Source organism: Patiria miniata, unplaced genomic scaffold (assembly GCF_015706575.1).
Source record: "Patiria miniata isolate m_02_andy unplaced genomic scaffold, ASM1570657v1 HiC_scaffold_5, whole genome shotgun sequence".
NCBI lineage: Eukaryota > Metazoa > Echinodermata > Asteroidea > Valvatida > Asterinidae > Patiria > Patiria miniata.
In genome coordinates, this window is record NW_024037072.1 from 22,625,300 (window position 1) to 22,651,094 (window position 25,795).

At 38.7% G+C, this 25,795-nt stretch overlaps 1 protein-coding gene across 2 annotated transcripts in view; it reads right to left on the minus strand.

Annotated features, from left to right (window-relative positions):
- LOC119741207 (RNA polymerase II-associated protein 1-like) overlaps positions 1-22,703 on the minus strand; it is a 102,538-nt gene extending 79,835 nt beyond the window's left edge. The window contains exons 1-4 of one of the 2 annotated variants that reach the window (XM_038216939.1): positions 22,616-22,703; positions 21,856-22,077; positions 959-1,044; positions 357-423 (exon numbers count right to left, since the gene is read on the minus strand). In XM_038216939.1, coding sequence (XP_038072867.1) covers positions 357-423; positions 959-1,044; positions 21,856-22,045 — 343 coding nt within the window. In that variant the 5' untranslated portion in view covers positions 22,046-22,077; positions 22,616-22,703. Of the gene's footprint in view, positions 1-356; positions 424-958; positions 1,045-21,855; positions 22,106-22,615 lie in introns of both variants that reach the window. The other variant, XM_038216940.1, reaches the window with a different exon arrangement.
- Between the last annotated feature and the right edge of the window lie 3,092 nt (positions 22,704-25,795).

Below are 25,795 nucleotides of genomic sequence, written 5' to 3' on the forward strand. Positions count from 1 at the left end.
AATTTCCTATGACATTTGGAGATGGCTGTCTATGAGAGGGGCCTATACTGCATCAAATTGTGTAAATGTATAAGTTACATGGCTAAGATGCATCATGGTCAACTAACCATGCGTTGATTGGTCGGAATGTAGATTTTTTTACAGTATTTTGGGAAAATCACTCCGGTTTCGGAGCACAACGGTTTAATGCTTTACGTTGCAGTATATACACGGGCAATGTAAAGTTTGTAAACTATACCATTCAAACCAGCACATGATAGGTCTAAATGTTTTTACCCGTGCACTCTTCAGAACAGAATCCTGTTCCAGCGTGCAGTGTAAATAAACCCTTGAATTTATACAACTACTTCACTCACTTTCCATCGCTTCTTCCGGGTCAACTTCATCCTCATCAAGGTCAAAGGTCACTCGCTGACCACCACTCTGACAACATGATAAAAGTTTACTGTTTACAAGCTCTACCTTTGAATGCGTGAGCATGCCTGTCTTGCTACATTTAATAATAATGATGGGCAAAAAATGTTCTCTGGTAATTACAAGTCACAACAAGCAAGACTCAAATTTTAAAATAATTTCCCAGATATCATTCTAAGCAGGACTTAATTGAGACTTTCTTTGACAGACCAATTAATTGATCAAAAGTTTGGCTTAGACCTTACTCAGAATCAGACTGGTCGGTCATCTTGTTTAAACTGCAAAATGTTTATCTTAAAAGTAATAAAAAAAATCCTTCGGGTAGATTTAACAATCTTGAGAATGAGCCAAGAATACAAAAAAATAAGCAAATGAAACTGATGCAATTTGTACAAAGAAACTAATAAAATAAAACAAATCCAGATAGAAAGAGCAGAATGATATCAAAACATGTCTGTCATCTGTTAGAATTTATAAGCAATTTCTTGAACTGTTGAAGTTGATTTTTGAACACAGGTAGGCCTAATTCCTCTGACTGTCTCACCACCGTTGTTTGTTGCTCTTTGAATCTTGATTTTTTCTTTTGAGGACCACCTGAAGATTCAAACACAGTGGACGACAAAGGTAGCCCTAGGAAATCAAGAAAAATCAAACACAATCATTAAAATTCAATCTTTCAGTGGGGAATTAATTGCAGTGTGTGGATTAGGGCTGTGCATCGGAACAAGGTATCGGAGTACCCGACCGCTGATGTCAGGAACCGGTTCCAGATTATGGAATCGAGTACCCGTAACCAACTTTATATATTTCTAAGTAACTTCTCATACAATGAAAACGAAAGGTTTTGAATGTCGTTTGTGGAGAATTTTCAAAATGAAAACCAGGCTACATGACACTTGCTAAAATGCAATTTACACTGCAATGTACTAAGCTCCCTGTACATACTTATATCTTGCTGTATTGACGTACATGTACATCGCGCATAAGACCTTTATAAACAATCTAAACAGCAACTTCCGAGATTTAAATTTTGGGCTTGGGTTTCTTTAATGGGTGCCCGGGTACATGTATGTAACCGTGTCTTTTTTTTTCTTCTTCAAATGGGTATCTGATTCCTGTACTACCCGTAAATGCAAACCCCTAGTGTAGATGAAACCAAAAGCGATGCATTGTCCATACAACGACAGGATTTTTGAACAATTATTGTGCATCACCTATCTTGCATTGTACAATGTATGTCGCATATTATTCACTTACACATTTGGAATTTGTAATTAAAATTTTTGACATTGATGACATAAATTACGTAAGTGTAAACATACACAAAAATCCCAAATGTTTCACCTCCCCATACAAATTGAATTTTTAACATAAACAGTACCAGATGCTTAGACTGATCTGCCTGCCCACTGCTCACACAGACAATAACACATATGCAGTTCTTCAATACCTTAATGTTCCCGCTGCGCGTGTCATAACTACATGCACGCATGTTGGACATCAATCAAGGCTGTGATTGGTCAAAGCATCAAGGGGAGGGGCTTAGTGGATCAGTCTATTAGATATACAGTGTGCTAAAAAAAACCACTGCCTCGATGTCAATACTACTCAGTCATAGAAGTAGCCATAATGTAACTTCCAAAGCAGACTTTTACAAGTAAAACACATGACAATTAATACGTTAACCATGTTAACAGCAATAACAAGGCATTGATCACTTTTTAACCCGTGGCTTCTCATTTTGAATGTCCTACAAATAATTGAAGGAAAAAACACATGAAACATAATCAATCAAAAAGAATCAAAATGTAAAATATTCACCTGATTTCAAGAAATGTAACAAACGTTGCAGACAAAGCACTTTAAACATGCATGTACATGTACCGGTAGCTAGATGTGATTTCTTTAATTCAGAGCAAAAAAAGGCACATGAATTACAATCAACTAGAGAACACTGACTGAACACATGATTCAAGACATCAACATTTTTTGAACCAGACTGTTTATTATCCAAACAGAGAGAATCAGGAAAACAGTTGCTACATGTAGCTGATAAAGTCATTTAATTTTTTTCAAATGTTTTTGATACATGTAACTCTTAAAAAGCTGACAATAGAAGTAAAACAAAAGCCGTTTCTGACATCATCTCGCTGGAAACCGTAACCAACAGGCGGGAAAGTGGCCACTATACTCTCAAGGCTGACCTAAGAGTCTGGTCCAACAAGCTTATTAAGCACACCAATACGACAAGGCTGGTATTGAGCACCTTACTTTATTGCAACGAATTGTGGACCCTGTGAGCAAGGAAGAGAGGAGACTCAATTCCTTCCACTTGCGCAGCTGCCTCAGACGTATTTTAAGAATTTTCTGGAAGGACAAAGCTCCCAACAACATGTTGCTTGCAAAGGCAGGGATCACCTCGTAGACCTACCGGTACACGTACAGGATGTACAGGCTTCTCAAGCATAGGTGACTGTGCTGGCTGGGCCACGTTTCCCCTGGATGCTTCCTAGTTTATAATGTAAATTGATTTTTTAATTTAATTTTGAACCTGTTTAAAAAACAAATCACGATAATACAATGATGAGGCAAGTACACTGTACATTAACAAGTAAAGCGCTTTTATTGTTTTCGCTCTGGGCAAATTTTACATTACAATCATTAACAAAAAACTTGCACAATTTTCAACTAGACATTTAATTGTATTTAAAAAAAAAAATCACACTTTAAAATAAGTTTATGGTAATTAATTTTTTTCAGACTACAATTAGAGTTCATTTTATGTAACAGGCCAAATCGCGGTTTAAGGGATTTTAAAGGCTTGACTTTTAGGATTAGGAAAGAAAAAAAAATATGCAGACAAACTACTCACGCAGCTTTGAAAGGTTTTAAATTCGGACGAACATGTCAGACACTTTATAAAAGAGCTAATGTTGGAAAAGCGAATGTGATACATACATACATCACTAATATGTGACATCTAATGAGTAAAAAACAATTGCAGACCGCAAACTAGGGTACCACCTTGTACATCAAGTTGTCGGACTTACACAGAGAATTGGATTTTATGGAACTGCCCAGGACTGAGACACACCAATTTGGACACAGACACAGGATCTTGGTTTCTGAATTATTCCTCTTCTGATTCTTGTCGACTTTTATTTTCATGTAACTCATATTTTATCTTCGGATCACACAGGTAGGGGGCCTACGTAACCATCAGTAGTTTGGAGCACAAGTCACTTGGTTGTGTTCAGCTCAGCAGCCCGCACTGAACTGACGACCAACATCCATGCTAGTTGCAGTTGCACAGCAAGTTGTCAACACACAGTTGTCACATTTGCACCGATCACTCTGTTGGCCTCCTAGATGCAGCTGCAGCACTTGCTACAATACATAACAGCAACATTAGGCTGTCTAGAGTTCTAAGTAAATTACAATCACACAATGACGACAGGCCCAAACCTTTTTCCAATATCAACATTTTGGACACAGCTGTTGTGTATTTTATTTAGAGCAAAGATTAAAATGACTGAAAAAATGGACTTTGGGGCCAGACTGTTTCTTACTTTATTAAAAAAAATCACAGCTTACTAGTGCAATTGTTTCAGATCAAGTGTTGATGGTGAAAGTGAGTTGATTTTTTTCAATAACTTTAACAGTAACATTAGGATGTCTAGAAAACTCAATTACGACGACACGATAATGGCTTTTAGTATATATTTCAGAGTTTTTTTTTTGGGGGGGGGTTGAGAACACAGATTTACATGCATCACAACACATACCACATCAATGAACACTGAGAACATGGACAATTGACTGGAGACACAGACATTATTTCAGGTAATAGGCCATACAAGTTGATTTTTAATACAATTCCTGTTTTACAGTAACATCAGCTCTCTAGAAAAAGTAAATCACAACAACACAATGATGGCAGGCAAAAAGAATTTGGGCAGAGCTTTTATGTATTGTGTCTGAAAGTTATTTAGAACAAAAACAAGTATACAAGTATTGCAATAAAATACAATACAATGAACAAAGAAAACATATAAAAACAATACGTAGACATAATTTCAAGTAATGGTGTTGATTTTTTTTTATACTTGATTTTTTTTTTTATACTTTGGACAGTTACATTAGGCAGTTCAGAAAAGAAAATTACAACAACACAACAATGACAAGCAAGACATATTTGGACAAGGCTATATATTTTATTAAGAACACAGGTTTACATGCAGTACAATCACTAACAAAACAACAAACACAAAGTACATTACAAATAAATGAGACCTGCAGATTTCTGAACTAACAGACTGTTTATTATCACAATTAGAAAGAATAGCAATTTACAAACATTACCGGAAAATTCTGTGATAGTTGATCTGAGTTAAGTTTGTAAAATATACAATGATTAGAGACACAAACAGTTTTGGAGAGAGTTTCTATTTTCCTATCTTAAAGTAAAGAAGTGTCTGCCGATTGCAAACTGCTCAGCACACTGATGAGAACATGTAAAAACTATGACATGACATTATTTCAAGTAATGTGAGTCGATTTTTTATATACTTTGGACAGTAACGTTAGGCTGTGCAGAAAAGTAAATTACAACAGCACAATGATGAAAGGCAAGACATTTTTTGACACATCCCACTGAAGACAATGGAGGTAGAGCTGGATGATGTCCATGACTTTAAGTTCAAGTACCTTGGCACATGGATCAACGCTTGTGACCAGGACATCAAAGGAAAGGAAAGGCAGGAAAGGAAAGGCATGGAGGGCACTGGCTGACATGAACAAAGCGTGGAGCTCCACCATAAGCCGCAACGTTGAAAGATTTCTTTCTTCTTGGCAAGACATTTTTGGACAATGCTTTTATGTTATTAAGAACGCAGTACAATCACTAACAAAACAACAACAAAAACAGTACATTACAAATAACTGAGACCTGCAGATTTCTGATCTGATGGACTGTTTATTATCACAATTAGAAGGAATGGCAATTTACAAACATTACCATGATTACCAGAAAAATCAGTGATAGTTGATCTGAGTTAAGTTTGTAAAAGATACAATGATTAGAGACACAAACAGTTTCGGAGAGAGTTTCCATTTTCCTATCTTCAGAGTAAAGAAGTGTCCGCTGATTGCAAACTGCTTTACATATAAGCGACATACCGGTACATGTATACAGTATGAAGAAGTTATAACAAGCTTATTTGTCTTTGCAGGTGGGGGATGTATTTCTTTTATTCAAAGCAAAAAGGTACATACAAATAACTCACGAAAAATGATACACTAACACATGGTGTACAATTAGAGTCAGTTGGTTTTTTTTTTTAATTATTTTTATTTAATCATTTATGTCTCTGTAATGCCCCAAATTGGGGTCTTGGGCTTTTGAAGGCTTGACCTTAGGGGAGATGAAACAAACTTCTCACAGACTTTTGACAGGACTGAGACAAAATAACAAGGAAGTACTAGTATTTATGGACATGGACACAGACTTTTTGTGTCTGATTTCTTTTGATTCTGGAATAATTAATTGTATTTATTTTATTGGAACTCATGTTTGTCTTCAAATACAATCAGTAGTTCCGAGCACAACTCATGAACTGATGACCACGTCATTTTGTGTGCAGCAACACACAATAGCAACTTGGCAATTGATGCACAGCAGTCACATAGACATGTACGTACTGATCACGAATCACATGCACATTTTCAAGCTGTCCTTGCTACAATACTTTTAACATTCAGCTGTCTCGCCAAGTACACGACGACACAATGATTTCAGGCAGCAACAATTTTGGACACAGCTGTTATCTTTTCTTTATTCAGAGGAAGGATTCACATGAATTACAAACACTCACAAAACACTGAGGCATACATGTACATGTACATGTGAAAATGATTGGAGACATGGACATTTTTTGAACAAGATTAATTACTATCGCATTTATCATGAAACTGGCAATGACCCATTAGGTTTTGGCAGGGGCAACCCTAAATGATCAACAAGTTGTGTTAGACATGGAGTGTCACAAAAAGGTTCACATCTACAAGATTTTTTTCCAGCCAGAATGTTGACCTGGCATAGTGGACAAGAATGCTAAGGCTGTTATTATGCTTTACTCTATCTTGATGGCATCATAATTAAACAAAAATCTACAGTATTTTAAAGAAGATTTTAAGACCGTTCAGATGTCTTAAGTCTTAATTTTGCCAACCCTAGCATAAAAACAGGGCTAGGCTGCTGACACTCTGTCGATTTTGTGCCTAATTCCGGACGAAATCTCATAACACTAACACTGATGGCAACTTTCACAAGGGTGCAACAGCAAGCATTTAGGTTTCAGTATTTATTACTTAATGAAACTGAAGCTTGAGGCTACTGCATAAGGAACGTTGGGGGGAAATGTCCAAATGCGTCACATCAGGGGACTCCACCACAGCGTTCCATTAACCATCACATAATACTTGTGTCTGCCCTGGCCTGCCCACCAGTTTCATCCACCACTTTCCCAACGCGCACTCACACACCTTTACACAGGCATAGAAGTGGGGTACTTCCTTTGTTCTTGTGTTCTAAAATTTTGCAATGTCGCGCACTAATTTCAAAATGCTCATATTTTAACCAGAATTAATTTCCTGGGCTGAAATTCGGACTTGATATCCCTTTTCTAAAACTCTTCCATTTGCGACCAATCAACCCACCTTGGAAATTCCTAGTTTTTGAGTAAAATCCATATATTTATTTCGTGAAAAACTTGTTGGGTACCATTTTAGTACCCCACAAGGTCACAAAATGGCCTTGTGGGATACCTGTACCTCCCATTTTCCGGTACCCCATGAGGTAATGGTTATACACGCACGCGAGCTCATCTATCCACTGCCACATGCCCGAGTGTAATAATGTAACTGGACGAGTTCGTGGCCGGCTAGATTGAAGATGTTGGCAACTTGAACATTAAGTGAGTACAATACCTGTATACATGTAGTCGAGAGATTTATGACACATGTACATGGATCCCCAATTTATTGATCATAAATGCACAGCCCTATCCGTTCCGTTCACAAGTACCCCCTCACCGGCAAAGAAAGTACAGTTGGGGGTGACCGACCGACGCCATCTTGCCTGACTGCCCCGTACCACTGCGTGTACATAGTACCAATCCCTTGGTGTACGCGCGTCACACACAAGGAACGGTGCGCGTCAACCAGGTAAATGCCCCGCCCATGCTAGGTAAGAGGGCGCCCTCTTTCGTTTGTGCACGGAGCCCATACATTCCTGGTTCCATTATTTATGTGGACTTGAAAACTCCTAGAAAGTTACATCTGTGAGAGTATAGAGTATGCGTTGTCATGTTTCAAAGTAATGAAATTAAGGTACTGGGTAAAAAGGTATTATTAGAAGGAACAATGGCAAAGTCCTATAATCCTATAATCACCTGCAACCTATACATCCCATAACGGGAGATTGCTTGCAGTATTGATCCAGATCCAGATCCTGACATTACTATAATGCTGACATGTGTGGATGGTCTGACCTTCCCATTAATATTAAAATAAAGACGAAATGTCTGATCTTTTTCAAAATAACCAAAGTGCTGCACATGAAGGAAAATTGGAATGGTATTATTCCTTTAGAAGGAATAATGGCAAAGTTCTATAATCCTGACATTTAACACAGTGGAGTTCACTTTTGTGTAGAATTAATTTTAATATGTGGATGATCTGACCTTCCCATTAATATCAAAATAAATCCAAAATGTCTGATATTTTCAAAATAAACAAAGTGCTGCACATGAAGGAAATTGGGCTGTGTTGATGTTCATTTATAACCTTTAAAGATGGCAGATTCCAGCTACAGTAAGGGTACGCACTCCTGTTTACTATCCAAATGAAGTAAATTTGCTATCAAACTGGGACTTGGAAACCGGTAGAGATGATGAAATAGACTGTGGCAGTAACAGAACAGTTATGTCGCTATTGATGCAGACCATGAAAAGTGTTATGGTTACTTTTTGACAGCAACATTAGGACAACAGTAACAGTAGGCAGTCTAGAAAAGGAAGTTCAACAAAATGATGACAGGCAAGACATTTTTGGACAAGACTTTTATTTTTATTACAATTTTTGAGAACACAGACTTACACTCATTACAATCACATACAAAAACAATGAACACAGAGAACAAGCACAAATGACTGGAGATATGGACATTATTTCAGGTAAAGTCTTGAAAGTTGACATGATGTTATTGTTTAATCCTGTTTAACAGTGACATTAGGCTGTCTTGAAAAATTAAATAACAAAACGACAAGCAAGACATTTTTGGACAAGGCTTTATTTTAGTTAGAACAAACATTTACTTAAAAACAATGCACACAGAGTACCGGTACAGGCACAAACAACTGGACACATGGTTATCCGATTCAGAAAGAATCACTTTATTTACAGACGATACAAGGAAATTAAACTTACTCATAGTTGATCCAAGATAAATCTTGTACATTTAGATGACAAAAGGATTAGAGGTCCACAAAAATTTGAGTTTTTATTTTCCTTTCACTCAGAGTAAAGTGACAGATGAGTTAAAATAATAATTTACAAAATATTGAAAACTGCCACACACGAAAGTTATGGTAAGGTAATTCCATATTGCTGGTTGAGGAATGGTATGTCTTGAGGTCTTGATGTGGTTGATGCTGACAGCCAGTGCAGATGTAGATGTAGGTTTTCCCACTAATGTGTCTGTGCATGGCTGCAAATATCAATTATTCCAATATAATTCATAAGATGGGATTTTTATTTCATTTCAATATTCCTTTGCTTTTTTACAACAGTTTTTTGTTTCCAGTTACAAGACAAACTACAAGTTGATGCTACTGAAGTTGTACTCGACTTGAGACGTTGTGACCAATGGTTTTTCCAATGCTTGAGATTCGTCTCAGCCATCCAGCCCGATCCTGGGCAGCGCGAATAGCCTGATCATGGTTGAGGCTGATGACGTTAAGGTCGTCTATGATCTGTGAGAGGTAGGTGCGACGCAGGCCTCCTCCCTGTTGGAAGGGCTCTGATGGTTGGTTTTGGGGGTTCAGGAAGGAAGCAAGAGGCACCTCAGGTCTCCGCAGCGTGTGCAAAACCAATTGAGTGAAGGCGACTTCTCAATGATTTTAGGCTGTCCGGAAAAGTTAATAAATATAATAAAAGAGGCAAGAACACTTTTAGTAGAACTTTTGTTTCATCCATTCAGAGCGAAAAATTGCATATTGAACACATTGGTAGTATGTTGTACATGTGCAAATGATTGGAGATAACAAACTTCGGAACCAGAATGTGTATAACGTTATTCAGAAAGAATCAAGGCTGTAACAATTATTTTAGGTGAATTGATGTTGATGTTACCGCAGTGAAGTTTCTTAAATTCTCTTTAATTTCATTTATAACAATTTGAGGTGCTAGACATGTAGATTTATAATAAAATACGAAAAACATTGAACATTAAACATGTACACAAACCATGGACATTATTGGAGACATGGACATTTTTGCACCAGCCTGTTTTATTACCACAGTTAAAAATTCAAGAATCTCATTATTTTAGCTGATGTGAGTTGAGATTTTTTTTTTGGTAAATTACAAGAATGAGATATTAAGAGGAGACGTAAGCATTTTTGGATACACTTTTATTCATTCTGTTCAGAACAAAAGTATCAGATGATATTAAAAGAAAAGCATAGCAAAACTGAGATCTGCTTGGCAACATGCAGATAGAGAAGCCGAAGTAAGTTGATTTGTCTATGAAGGTTTATAAGGAAGGGTACATCTTGAAGTACACAGCTGGGTGAAGATGTGGCTGGGACAGGCACCAAGTGAGGAAAGATGTAGGTCATCTGCAGACATTTGTCTCGATCAGCTAGGAGTGCCACCAAACAGTCACTGGACTCCGTGCACAAGTACCCCCTCAATGATTACAAAAACTTAGGGAAAGCTGGCAGCAAAGACCACTGAGAGGCAGATGCTATGGAGATACGCACCAATATGTGCACACGGTGTGTCCCTCCCCCTGGGGCTCTAGAATAATGTCACAAAGTGCCATCTATGGTCCACGAAGGTTAAATCGCCATCAAAATGGGAGTGACCAACCTAAATGATGAACTACATGCATTTGTGGTGAACACCGACTCGGTAACATCTTTCCATATTTTGGCTGGATTCTTGACAGTTGACAAGAATTCTTAGACTATGTTTCTGCTGTACATCAAAATGAATCTGGTCAGGTGGGATTCACTGTCATTTCACATCACTTTAAATACGTGTATTTCATGGTCTGCATTCACATCGACAAAACTGTAAAACTTACTATTGTAATCTATGCCATCATCTGTGCCAGTGGCAGTGTTCAAGTTCCAGTTTGATAGCAAATTTCCATCATTTTGATGATAAGTTGGAGTGCTTACCCGTACTGTAGCTGGAATCTGCCATTTTTAAAGATGACGTGAACATCAAGACAATCCAATTTCCTTCATGCATGCAGTACTTTGGTTATTTCTGAAATATCAGACTTTTTCAGTGTTATGTAATAATAATGAGGTCAGGCATTGGCAGGGATTGATATTGCCATTTAACTGGTTAGACATGTAAAAACATGGCTAATTGGGGCCAATGTCAGTTTGCTGTCTCATTGCTGTTATCTCCAGTCATTGTCAAAACAAAAAGGCTAGCCTTGTAATTGTACTCAAATTCCACTGTGTCAAATTTGCCATTATTCCTTGTTTATAAAAAAAGAACTTACTAAAAACACCTTTTTGTGCAGTTAACATTTCCGGTCTCTTCAATTTTATCGCTTTGCAGAAACATGACGACACATTTGTACCCTACTCTGATATTTGGTGGATAATTTTCGGAATACCGGTATATGGCACAGCCCTACGAGGAAATTGTGCATGCTTGACTCCATTTGAAAACCAGATGAACAAAATAGTCTATGGGGGATTGGTCTTCATCATCATCAAACTGGCAGTCACCCCTTGGATTTTGGCAAGGGACAAACCTACTGTTACATATGGGGTGTCAGGAAATCATTCACATAGTATCTACCAGGCTTTTTTTTTGCAGCTACCGGTACAGTAGACTGTTGACCTGGCATAGTGGACAAGGATGCTAAAGGCTGTCATTATGCCTTACTCTTTCTTCATGATATAATACATTTGTAATAAAACAAAAAGAAGAACAGCATTTTTAATAAGGGAAGAAACGTGTGTTTGGGAGGTATTAAAAACTGTGTTTAAGACCAGTTGGAGTCTGGATCGGCACTCCAAACTTCAACCGGTCTTAAACAGAGTGTTTTCCCGTTCACAAATACCTTTTCAGTCAAAAAAACATATCTTTTTGGTCCAAATTAGCGTGACACTGGAAAAGTGTTTAAGACCAGCCAGCCATGTCTTTAACATCCGTTTAAGACCGGCCATGTGATGGGCTCTTGACCAATGGGTAAACTGTATTACATGTAGGTATTTAATATGAATAAGAGTTTAAGATGGTTCAGATGTCTACATGTATACAGTTAAATCTACATTGTGCGCACCCTAGCATAAAAAAATGGATACAACAGTGCTGACACTTGGTCAATTTGGTGCCGAATTTCGGACTAAATCTCATGACACTAAAGTGGATAGAAACTTTCATAAGCATAAAGTAATAGTTCCAGTATTTATTACTAAATGAAACTGAAGCTAGTCAACAAAGAGGTTTGGCAACACATAGGCTACTGCATGAGGAAGGTCAGGGGAAATGTCAAAATGGGTCACATCAGGGGACTCCACCAGTGATACTCATGTCTGCCTCCCACTGATGATGGTCTACCCCGCCCCCCATTATCCACCATCATCGAAACGCACACTCGTGCTATTGGGTCTATCTGTTGCCACATGCCCGAGTGTAAATCCCAGACGAGTTCGTGGCCGGCTAGATTGAAGATGGTGGAACTTAACATGAAGTGAGTACAATGCAAAGTGAGTACAATAGTCAGGCATGAAACAGGAAAATCACCAAAAAAGAGGAAATCCAAATCTTTCCAAGACTTTGTACACGTGCAGTGGTTTTCCTGTTTTTAATGGCACACATGGGAAGTAAAAACAAAAAAGAGGATATCAGCTAATCTGAGGAAAAGTTCATGCCTGAATAGTGGAGAGATTTATGACACAAATATCCCAAAAATTATTGAAAAATGCACAGCCTTACATGTCAGGTTCTATTTTTTTATGTGGACTAACAAACTCAGTGAAAGTTAAGAGTCTAGATACACATGTTCGTGTAGGGTATGTAGGGTATGTGTCATTGCGTTTCAAAGTAATGAGATTTCATGTACATGTATGGTTCTGGGTACAAAGGTTTACAATTACTCCTTTTACAAGGAAATTAGGCAAAGTTCTATAATCCTGACAATTAAGCATAGCAAAGTTCAATTTTGTGAACAATTAATGCTACTACCGGTGTGTTGAGTGTATGACCTTCTCATGAACATTAAAATAAAACTGAAAATTCTCATATTTCCGAAACAACCAAAGTTCTGCACATGAAGGACATTGTGCTGTGTTGATGTTCAATTAACCTTTAAAGATGGAGATTCCAGCTACAATACGGGTAACACTCCAATTTATCTTCAAAACGATGTAAATTTGCTTTCAAACTGGGACTTGGAAACTTGCAGTGATCATGAAATACATGTAGACTCCAGGACCGGCACTAACGGTACAGTTTTGTCGCTGAAGATACTGACCACGAAAACTGTTGATAGTAGAGTTTTTTTGTTTTTTTTTACTTTTTGGCAGTTACATTAGTGACGTCTAACAAAGGAAATCACAATGACAAAAAGGATGACAGGCAAGACATTTTTGGACAAGGTTTTTATTTTTATTATTGTTATTTTTGAGAACACAGATTTACATTCATTACAATCACATACAAAAACAATGAACACAGAGAACATGCACAAATGACTGGAGACATGGACATTGCTTCAGGTAAAGTGTTGATAGCCGACATGAGTTAATTTTTAATCCCTTTTTAATGGTAACATTAGGGTGTTTTGAAAACTTAAATTACAAAACACAACAATGAAAGACAAAGGACAAAGGCTTTTTTCACTTAGAACACATACATGTATTTATTTTAAAACAATGAACAAAGTACAGGCACAAATGACTGGAGACATGAACATGACATATTTATTGCATTCCGAAAGAATCACTATTTTACAAACGACACAAGGAAACTAACTCAAACTTGATCCAAGTTGAATCTTGCAGGAGACAAAATGATTGAGACAAACATTTTTAGAGTTTTACTGTTCTTTTATTCAAAGTAAAGAGTCAGACAAGTTACCAATTATGAATCGTCAATATCGAAAACTGCAATAAGCCACACAACAAAAGCAACGATAAGTTTATTCCATTTTGCAGGTTGAGGAATGGTACGTCTTGAGGCACTTCTTTGGCAGGATGAAGACATGATTGATGTTGACAGCCAGTGCAGATGTAGATGCAGGTTTTCCACAAATGTGTCTGTACCCGGTTGCAAATATCAAAAACTGTTTATGACTGGGCTGATAACATGTACATGGACAACAATCACTTACAAAAACACTGAACAGAACAAATCATTGAGATTTTTGGAGACGTGGACATTTTTTAACCAGTCTGTTTTATTACCAGAACGAGAAAGAATCACACGTAAGTTAAAAATTCAAGAAACTTTTCATTTTTGCTGATGTGAGCTGATACCGGTAGTTATATTTCAAAATGTTAAGTTTAGAGACATAAATATTAAACACTTTTGGATAGAGTTTTGGTTATTCTGTTCAGAGAAAAAGAATCAGATGGCATAAATCATTAAAAGAAAAGAAAATGACATTTGCTTGGCAGCAAGGAGGGAAGCCAGAGAGAGTTGATTTTCTGTGTATGTAGGTCAAAAAATGGGACATCTTGAAGCTCTCAGCAGGGTGAAGATGTGGCTCAGAAATGCATCAAGTCAGGAAAGATGTACAGGTATGTTGTCTGCTGTTGTTTCTCTCAGTCAGCCAGGAGTGCCAAGAAGTACCGGTACCCCATCAACGATGAGAAAAACTTAGGGAAAGCTGGCCGAGACCAATGATTAGAGGCAGTTCAGAGGAATTGCTGATGAAAGATAAATGTAGGTTGTCTGCTAACGTTTCTCTCAGTCAGCTAAGAGTGCCAAGAATTACCCCATCAATGATTAGAGAAACGTAGGGAAAGCTGGCCGAGACCACTTATGAGAGGCAGATTCTGAAGCGTTGCTGATGAAGGATAAATGTAGGTTGTCTGCTGACGTTTCTCTCAGTCAGCTAAGATGGTAAGAGTGCCAAGAAGTACCCCATCAAAGATTAGAAAAAAAACTTAAGGAAAACTGGCCGAGACCAATGATGAGAGGCAGATCTTGAAGCGTTGCTAATGAAAGATGTAGTGCAGGTTGTCTGCTTACGTTACTCTCAGTCAGCTAAGAATGCCAAGAAGTACCCCATCCATGATTAGAGAAACTTAGGGAAAGCTGGCCGAGACCACTGATGAGAAGCAGATTCTGAAGCGTTGCTAATGAAAGATAAATGTAGGTGGTCTGCGGATGTTTCTCTCAGTCAGCTAAGAGTGCCAAGAATTACCCCATCAATGATTGGAGAAAAACTTAGGGAAAACTGGCCGAGACCACTGATGAGAGGCAGATTCTGAAGCATTGCCGAAGAAAGATAAATGTAGGTTGTCTGCTGACGTTTCTCGCAGTCAGCTAAGAGTGCCAAGAAGTACCCTATCAATGATTAGAGATACTTGAAGAAAGCTGGCGGAGACCACTGAGAGGCGAAATCTGAAAGTGTTGCTAATGACACCTGATGCTCACTGGAAGTTGCTACGGAGATATACACACCAGCACAGTGTGTCCCTCCCACTGGGGCCCCCGAATGATGTCACCAAGAGCCATCTACTGTCCACAGAGGTTGAATCACAATCAAACTTGGAGGGACAAACCTTAATGATGAACTACATGTGCATGCAGTCGTGGTGAACACTGACTTGGTAACATCTTCCCATTTTCTGGCTGGATTCTTGACATGGTTTTGTTGACAAGAGTGCTTAGGCCGTGTTTCTTCTTTACTAGTAATTCATCAAAATGAAATAGGTGGGATTCACTGCCATTAAATATCACTTTTTTTCACATCGACAATTTAACTGTAATTACACTTGGAGTCTAAGTCATCATCTTTGCCAATGTCCAAGTTCCAGGTTGATAGCAAATTTACATCATTTTGATGATAATTGGAGTGCTTACCCGTACTGTAGCTGAAATATGCCACTTTTAAAGATCATACATGTAAACATCAACACAATCCAGTGTCATTCGTGTGCGGTACTTTGGTTATTTTGGAAATATCAGACTTTTTCAGTGTTACAGTGTACTTAATATCAATGACAAGTTCAGACATTGACATACATGTAGATCGATATTGCCATTTAATTAGTTAGACATGTGAAAACAAGGCAGATTGGAGCCAATGTCAGTTTGTTGTCTCATGGGTGTCATCTCTATTGCAAAGTGCAAAAATGACAACAAAATGCCTGGTAACTGTACTAAAATCCGCTCTGTTCAACATGTCAGGTTTATAGAAATTTGCCATTATTCCTTGTTTATGGAAAAACCCTTCCAAAAACACCTTTTTGCGCAGCGCAAAACCTTTCTGAATTCTTTAATTTTATCATTTTTGCAGAAACGCAGACACATTTGTACCCTACTCGGATGTTTGGTGGACGATCACATTTTCGGAATGTTCAGCAGGGTTGTACATTGTGCATGCTTGACTCAATTTGTACACTGGTCAGATGAACAAATACATGTAGTCTATGGGGGTTGGGTCTTTCGTTATCACAAAACTGGCAATGACCCCTTGGGTTTTGGCAGGAGACAATCCTAAATAATCAACTACTTGTATTACACATGAGTGTCAGGAACTCGTTCAGATCTACCAGTGTTTTCCAGCTAGGCTGTTGACCTGGCATAGTGGAAAAGAATGCTAAAGGCTGTCATGATGCTTTACTCTTATTTGATGGCATCATGAAACAAACAAAACCCAGCGTTTGTAAGAAGATTTTAAGACGGTTCAGATATCTATGAAGTAAAGTTTTAATTTTGCCCGCCCTGGCATAAAAAAGATGCATGAACATGTAGATCTAGAGCCTTAACTTTCACTGAGTTGTTATTCCACGTAAAAAAATAGAACCTGAATTGTAAGGCTGTGCTTTTTTTAATAATATTTGGGAATATTCGTGTCATGAATCTCTGCACTATCAGGCATGAAACTTTTCTTCAGATTAGCTGATATCCCCCTTTTTTGTTTTTACTTCCAAGTGTGCCATTAAAAACAGACAAACCACTGTACATGTACAAAGTCTTGGAAAGATTTGAATTTCCTCTTTTTGTGTGACTTCCCTGTTGCATACCTGACTATTGTACTCACTTTGTATTGTACTCACTTTGTGTTGTACTTTGTGTGCAAGTTCCCACCATCTTCAATCTAGCTGACCACGAACTCATCATGTGGCAGCAGCTAGACCCACTCGCACGAGTGCGTGCTGGAATAGTGGCGGATGAAACTGGTGGGCGGGGCAGACCATCATCAGTGGGGGTAGACATGAGTATCAGGTAATGGTTAATTGAACACTCTGGTGCAGTCCCTCTTTGTTGATAAACTGAAATTTCATTCTGTAAATACTGGAACAACAAAAGTATAATGCTTGCTACATTGCACCGTTGTGAAAGTTGCTATCAATTTTAGTGTCCTGAGATGAGTTCTGAATTTGGCTCAAAATCAACCAAGTATCAGCAGCACATGCATCAATGAGTTTTAAAGTAATGAAATAACATGTATGTAAAACCCTAACTCCCTAGGCCTTTTTGCTAGGATGTAGCCTCAATCCTGCAAAATCCTCCAATTGGCCCCATGGAAAAATAGCATACAGCCTCAATACTGCAAAATCCTCCATTATTTCTTGAATATGGTCCATGGAGAGATGACCACTGCCTGAATCCTGCAAAATCCTGCAGCAGTGACTGTCAATATGTTGAGGCTTGGCCAGTGACATCCTGGAGCAGTACGGAGGATTTCAAGCACAATCCAGACCTATATTTAAGCATGGCTGAGCAAAAACAACACAAGGTCCGGCCCAAGACCTTGACAAATTGCATCACTACGAAATCAGTAATGCACTTTTGCCATGTAACCTCAATCCTCCAAATTCCTCCACTTTGGCAAAGAGGATTTTGAAGGATTCAGGGTGGTTAGGGTTACTTAAGGTTCTGGGTAAAAAGGTTACAATAACTCCTTTTACAGGGAAATTAGGCAAAGTTCTATAATCCTGACATTAAATATAGTAGGCCTACAGGTCAATTTTGTGAAAAAATAATGCTACTACATGTATATGTCTGACCTTCTCATGAACGTGAAAATAAAACCGAAAATTCTGATATTTCCGAAACAACCAAAGTACTGCACATGAAGGACATTGTGCTGTGTTGATGTTCAATTAACCTTTAAAGATGGCAGATTCAAGCTGCAATATGAGTAACACTCCAATTTATCATCAAAACAATGTAAATTTGCTTTCAAACTCGGACTTGGAAACTGGCAGAGATCATGAAATAGACCCCCAGGACCGGCACCAACGGTACAGTTTTGTCGCTGAAGATGCTGACCATGAAAAACGTTGATGATAGTGTTGTTCTTTTAATACTTTTTGGAAGTAACATCAAGACGTCTAAAAAAGGAAATTACAATGACAAAATGACGACAGGCAAGACATTTTTGGACAAGGCTTTTATTTGTATTATTATTTTATTTTTGAGAACACAGATCATCATTACAATCACATACAAAACAACAAACACAGACAACATGACAAAACATGAAAAAACGACTGGAGACATGCACATTATTTCAGGTAAAGTGTTTATAGTTGACATGAGTTTATTTTTAACCCTTTTTAATGATAACATTAGGCTGTCTTAAATACTTAAATTACAAACACAATGATGATAGACAAGATACAAGTTCTTTTTCACTAAGAACACAAATTTATTTTAAAACAATGAACACAGAGTACAGGCACAAATGACTGGACAAATGGACATGGCGTAAATTATCACATTCCGAAAGCATCACTATTTACAAACGACACAAGGAAACTAACTCAAACTTGATCCAAGTTAAATATTGCACGAGACAAAGTGATTGAGACAAACATTTTCTGAGTTTTTAATTGTTCTTTTTTATTCAGAGTAAAGAATCAGATGAATTAAAAATGACGAAATTGTTAATAATGAAAACTGCAATAAGCCACGCAACAAAAGTAACAATAAATTCATCCCATCGTGCAGGTTGAGAAATGGCACTGTACGTCTTGAGGCACTTCTTTGGCAGGATGGAGACGTGGTTGTTGTACATTTTGTAAACAGCCAGTGCAGATCAATGTAGGTTTTCCACAAATGAGTCTGTCCCCAGCTGCAAATATTAATTATTCCATAAGTCCTTTTTTTTGGTTTCCAAATATGAGAATTAGGCTGTCTAGAAAAGTGAAAAGTAATAAAATAATAGAGGCAAGAACAATTTGAATACAACTTTTATTTCATACATTCAGAGTGACAAAATGATTTAACAGTTAACTCTTGTATGTGTAAATGATTACAGATCTGTTGTCCTTGCTCTATGGATAAACTTAACAACCAGGCTGTGCATTTAATACATGTACATACTTTATTCAGAAAGAATCACAGCTTAGAAATTATACTTCAGGTGAATTGATGTTGATGTTACAGCAGTTAAGTTTCTCAAAATCTCTTTAACTAACAATAACAATTTATTGTACTATAGATAAAAAAATAACCAAAACAAAATGATCACACACAATAACTTTGTTTGACTGAGCTGATTACATGGATAGCAATCACTTACAAAAGCAATGAACACCTGCACAAATCATGGAGATTTTTGGAGACGTGGACTTTTTTTAACCGGTCTGTTTTATTACCAGAACCAGAAAGAGTCACAATTTAATAATTCAAGAAACATTACTATTTTAGCTAATGTGAACTGATATTGTTCTATTAGGTAAATTTTGATATATTAACTTTCGAGACATAACAATATTTGTATAGAATTTTAGTTATTCTGTTTCAAAGAATCAGATGACATAAAATCATTAAAAGAAAAGAAAATGACATCTTCTTGGCAGCATGGAGGGAAGCCAGAGTAAGTTGATTTTCTGCGTAGGTCAAAGACTGGGACATCTTGAAGCACTCAGCAGGGTGAAGATGTGGCTCGGACAGGCATCAAGTGAGGAAAGATGTACTTGTACATGTAGGTTGTCTGCTGATGTTTCTCTCAGTCAGCTAAGAGTGCCAAGAAGTACCGGTACGCAATCAATGATTAGAAAAACTTAGGAAAAGCTGGCGGAGACCAATGATGAGAGGCAGATTCTGAAGCGTTACTGATGAAAGATGAAGTGTAGGTTGTCAGCTGATGTTTCTCTCAGTCATGTCAGTCAGCTAAGATAGTAAGAGTGCCAAGAAGTACCCCATCAATGATTAGAAAGGGAAAGCTGGCCGAGACCAATGATGAGAGGCAGATTCTGAAGCGTTGCTAATGAAAGATGTAGTGTAGGTTGTCAGTTGATGTTTCTCTCAGTCAGCTAAGCGTGCCAAGAAGTACCCCATCAATGATTAGAGAAACTTAAAGAAATTTGGCCGAGACCACTGATGAGAGGCAGATTCTGGAGCATTGCTAATGAAAGATGAAGTGTAGGTTGTCTGCTGATGTTTCTCTCAGGCAGCTACATGTAGGAGTGCCAAGAAGTACCCCATCAATGATAAGAGAAAATTAGGGAAAGCTGGCTGAGGCCACAGATAAATGAAACGCAGATTCTGAAGTGTTGCTGATGAAAGATGAAGTGTAGGTTGTCTGCTGATGTTTCTCTCAGTCAGCTAATAGAGCAAAGAGGTACCCCATCAATGATTAGAGAAACTTAGGGAAAGCTGGCCGAGACCACTGACAAGTAGCAGATTCTGAAGCGTTGCTGATGAAAGATGTTGCTGATGGTTGTCTGCAAATGTTTCTCTCAGGCAGCTACATGTACCGTAGGAGTGCAAAGAAGTACCCCACCAATGATCAGAGAAAATTAGGGAAAGCTTGCTGAGGCCACAGATAAATGAAAGGCAGATTCTGAAGCGTTGCTAATGAAAGATGAAGTGAAGGTTGTCTGCTGATGTTTCTCTCAGTCGGCAAAGAGTGTAAAGAATTACCCCATCAATGATTAGAGATACGTAGGGAAAGCTGGCCGAGTCCACTGATGAGAGGCAGATTCTGAAGTGTTGCTGATGACTCCTGATGCTCAGAAGAAGTTGCTACGAAGATACGCACAAATGTGTGCAAACGGTGTGTCCCTCCCAATGGGGCTCTCAAAATATGTCAAAAAGTGCCATTTATGGTATGAGTTGAATCGCCATCAGAATTGGAGGGACAAACCTAAATGATGAACTACAGGTACATGTAGTTGTGGTCAACACTGACTCGGTAACATTTTTCAGCTGACTTCTTCGCATGGCTTAGTTGACGAGGCTGTGTTTCTGCTTTATTACTATATGAAATCTGGTCAGGTGGGATTCACTGTCCCCAAATATTTCATTTTCGCATGGTCAGCATTCACAGTGACAAAACTGTAACTGTTTCAATCTACCGGTATGCCATCATCTGTGCCAGTGACCGTGTCCGAGTTCCAGTTTGATAGCAAATTTACATCATTTTGATGATAAGTTGGAATGTTTATCCGTACTGTACCGTATCTTTAAAGATGACATTTCCTTCACGTGCGGTACTTTGGTTATTTTGGAAATATCAGACTTTTTAAGAGTTATACTATTAATGAGAAGGTCAGACATTGACATAGATCGATATTACCACTTAACTGGTTAGACATATGAAAACAAGGCAAATTGGGGCCACTGTCAATTTGTTGTCTCATCATCATGGTTAGCACGTCCAGTCATCACAAGCTGTCAAAATGACAGAACAATTAGCCTTGTACTCAATGTACTAAAATTCCACTGGGTTAAATTCCCCTCTGTTGTAATGTCAGGATTACAGAAACTTGCCACAGTTCCTTGTTTATAAAAAAGCCTTCCTTAAAACACCTTTTTGCGCAGAATCTTTCTGCATTCTTTAATTTTATCACTTTGCAGAAACACAGTGACACATTTGTACCCTACTCGGATATTTGGTGGATGATCCAATATTTGGCACAGCCCCTCATTGTGCATGCCGGACTCCATTTGAACACATCAAATGGCTTGTGATTAAGAATACAGTCGTTCATGTCTTACCTGCAAGTTGCACCACATCCTTCTTTACGCTAATCACCTTGTCTGCTGAATCGCTGCCATCAGCTGAAGGTTTCCGTTTGTCTGGGCGTTTCACCACCGTTGCAGCTGCTGTCTGCTGTTGTGCCAGGAACTCCTGCTGCTGTCTCAACAAGTCCTCCTCGGTCTCTCCCGGCTTGGGACGTCTAAGCATGGCTAAGGACTCTGTCGTTACTAAACACAAGACTGAGGGGGAAAGAAGTAGGCCTATTTCCTAAAAAAAAATTGGAAATGTTTCTCAGTCCCAGATTCATGTCTTATCATTTTGCAATGACTGACCTTCATTGAGTCTTTGAGATATATGAAAAGAAAAAAAAACAGCGTCAGGATGGACTCATACGTTGTGCCCAATTTCCGGACACCACTTCTTTTCTGTTCTGACTAAATACTAAGGAAGGTTCCGTAAAGATAGCAATACTTTGATTTAAGTGACTGAACCTAAAGATCTTCTTTCAACAATGAGACTAGGTATGGTAACACTGCATGACGAAATTTGTACAGGCCCAATCTAAACCCAACGATGCTCATTCATCGTGCTCACGCATGTTTTAATGGGGCTGTCCGGAAACTGGCACGAAATCCTGCCAAGATTTTATGAGTATTTCTGGGGAAAATGCATAGATTTTTAGTGATACATATATATTTTAGTGATGCAGAGATTTGAAGAATTTAGTATTATTTGCCTGTAAGGGAGCAAGGAACATATCACAGCTTTATCTCTCACCTTCGCAAACGTTGATATTCACTTGTCACTTGTCAAACGCCTAAATCACATGCACAGTACACGACCTCATGTCAAGCATGTTGTGCATGCTGGTACGGACGGATTGTTCACGTGCACGGCGAGTACGACAGGGCGCTAGCAGCAGACTGCCGAGTACGGTGCCCCATAAGGAACATCACATATCAAAAATATCTGTGTACGTATTTGCGAAAAAAATTGCGATGTCGCAAATGTTATCGCAAATATCTTTGCAAATATTCAAGAAAATATTTGCGATGTTGCAAAATGTATCGTAAATATCTTTGGTAATATTTGTGATGTCGCAAATGTTGTTGCCTACTTTGTTGTTGCATACTTTGTTGCATATTTTGAATATTTGTACCCGACTACCCTCCCATATGCACATGTTAGCAAAATGAAGGCTGGAACTCAAACAACTTTAAGGCCTGTAGTTTCTTGAAAAATAGCCCGGTACAAATATGCAAAATATGCAACAATGTATGCAACAAAGTATACGACAAAATTTGCGACATCCAAGGGCGGATCCAGAACACAATTTTCGGGGGAGCCCAAAAAAAATTGGTCCCCCAAAAAAGTGGGTCAAAAAAAATTACGGCGTGGGGTTCGGGGCCAGCTTAAGGGCCCCGAAAAAAAATTGGATTCTAGATGCTCTGTGGTGCGATCTGAGGCAACTTCTGACCACTTTAACCAATGTTTTTTTGAGGAAAAGATGGTGGTGTGCTCATTGCCTTCCTTTATTGGGATGTCACATAAAAAAAAAAAATGGTTTCGTTTTTGGGGGGGGGGCATGGCCCCCTTTGGCCCCCCCCCCCCTGGATCCGCCCTTGGCGACATCACAAATATTTCCAAAGATATATGCGATAATATTTTTGATAATAGTTTGCCAAATATGTGCAAAGATATTGCTGATAATATTTGTGCATCGCAAATAGTCTGGCAAGTATCAGCAAAGATTTTTTTTTGCGATATTTATTTGCAAAGATTTTTGCGAGGTGTGGTGTCCATTCAGGGCCACCATAGCAGAGCAATGTTGTCATCAACCCCGCTCATCTCAAAGCGTATAGCACGTGTTGCGCCCAATTAAAAAAAAACACCTGCCCGTAATTTCTTTTTATACGCGTGCATGAAACGTATCAACCGATTGGATAAGTTTGTCACGTGATTTAAAATAACTTCGCTGATTTTGGGAGCGTTCGAGTAGCTTACTCGTGTAAAGTCCACTGATATGAACTTGCGCACTTTGATATTTTTTTGCCCAGTGATACAGTGCCTTGCACAGTAAAAGTTTGCCTCGAGTTTAACATAAAGTGACATTCACTCCAGCCGTAAGCGCACTCCCGGAGTCGCGGTCACAAACCTTGAGTTTGCCTACCCGTTAAAATTAAAAGAGAGATTTAAATTTGGTGCAATTTACCGATTTCCGATGTTTGTTTCAACTAGCCCCACGTTAAGGAACATTAACACTCGATCGGCCGATTTTCAGGCGGGGGTGGGGCTTCCCGCCTGCTCTGACTACCACCCCCCCCCGAAAAAAATTATAACAATAGTGCATCAGTAAAAATGTCCTCAACAATCAGACATAACAAATTCACGGAGACGGGCCCTGACATCCCCTGCAAACAATTCCTGGATAGGCCCCTGATTTGATTTCGAATTTTGGACTAAATTTAATGACATTAAAAATGGGTCACAAGTAATTTTAAGCTAAAAAGTACACGTATTTGGCAACAAACGGACAGTGGCGTAGCCACGGGGGGGGGGGGGACCGTTGGGGGGGGGGAGACAGCCCCCCATGAATCCTTGTCGCCCCACCGCCCCCCCCCTCCAGTCCCCCCCCCCCCCCCCCCCCACTGAGATTTTGAGTTTCAAAAAAATTATCATTGATCTACATGACGCCCCCCCCCCCATGAAATGTTCCAGCCCCCCCCCCCCCCCCCCGAAAACTTCCTGGCTACGCCACTGCAAACGGGGATGGAGTCGAGGGCCCCGGGAATTAGGAATGGGGCGGCTACGGAAAGAAGCGCCTCACGGAGACTACAGCGTTCGATTATAGCCATCACGTGATATACACGCCCGCAGCTACCTGACCCGCCCAAGTGTACTCGAGTTCTTTGCACGCACGGCTATGGCGGGAAATCGAAACATGATGTGAGTGATGGAGAGATTTGTGACGCAAATATTCGCCCCTAAAAATCCAAGTTCATGTGGACTAAGAAATCCTTGACCTTGACAAAAGTTAAGTGCAAAGGATGTCTATACATTCAAGAACAGGATAGATTAGATGATAGAGGTCGGGCTTGGATCAAAACTACAAAAATGCAAAAATCCAGATTTGCACACAACACGACCAAATTAATGTTGCATCGTGTGGCCTATGCGACAACCAGAAGATGGTGTTTGTACGTGGCCGAACAAACCATGAACTTCTAGAAGTTAGCCACAGGCCTAGGTATGTATAGTTGTGTTTCTACAAATTAAGTGAAGAAATTGGCTCTTAATTTTTATTATTATTATTATTATTTTTATTATTTATTCGGCCAAGATTTGAAACAAACATAAGCCTATGCAGAGAATATGACAATGTAACTCTACAGAAGACAAGAGTACAAGTATAAAGAAGTCATGAAACAATACAAATAAGTGTAAACAAAAGCAAGGAGGTACTGAATAAAGACAGCAATGATAACAAGGCAAGGTTGTTGTTTCAAAATAAGACAAAACAAGAACAGAACAAAACCCAAATTAAGATGGCCAGGATTAATAAAAGTGAACTTAAACACTATGACTCGAAAGCCTATCAATCCAATCTTAAAATTGGTTTAGTTTAAAAAAAAAAGGTTTTGATTTAAGAATGTCAAAGTAAAAGTGGAATTTGTGTTAAATGACTTTTTTTTGTTGAATGCCTGACTTCTCATGTAGGATAGGCCTATTATTCCTCCAGGAATATATGAAGCTGAAAAGTCTGATAAAGTGATATTTCTGAAACTGTGAAAGTACCACATACAGCAATGCACATGAAGGAAATTAGGTGGTGTTGTGTTCAATTAACCTTTAAAGATTGGCAGACTCCAGCCATAGTAAGGATGAGCTCTCCACTTTACCATCAAAAGTAAAGGCAAAAGGATGTTTATTTTGGACAGGGACACTGGCACAGATGAC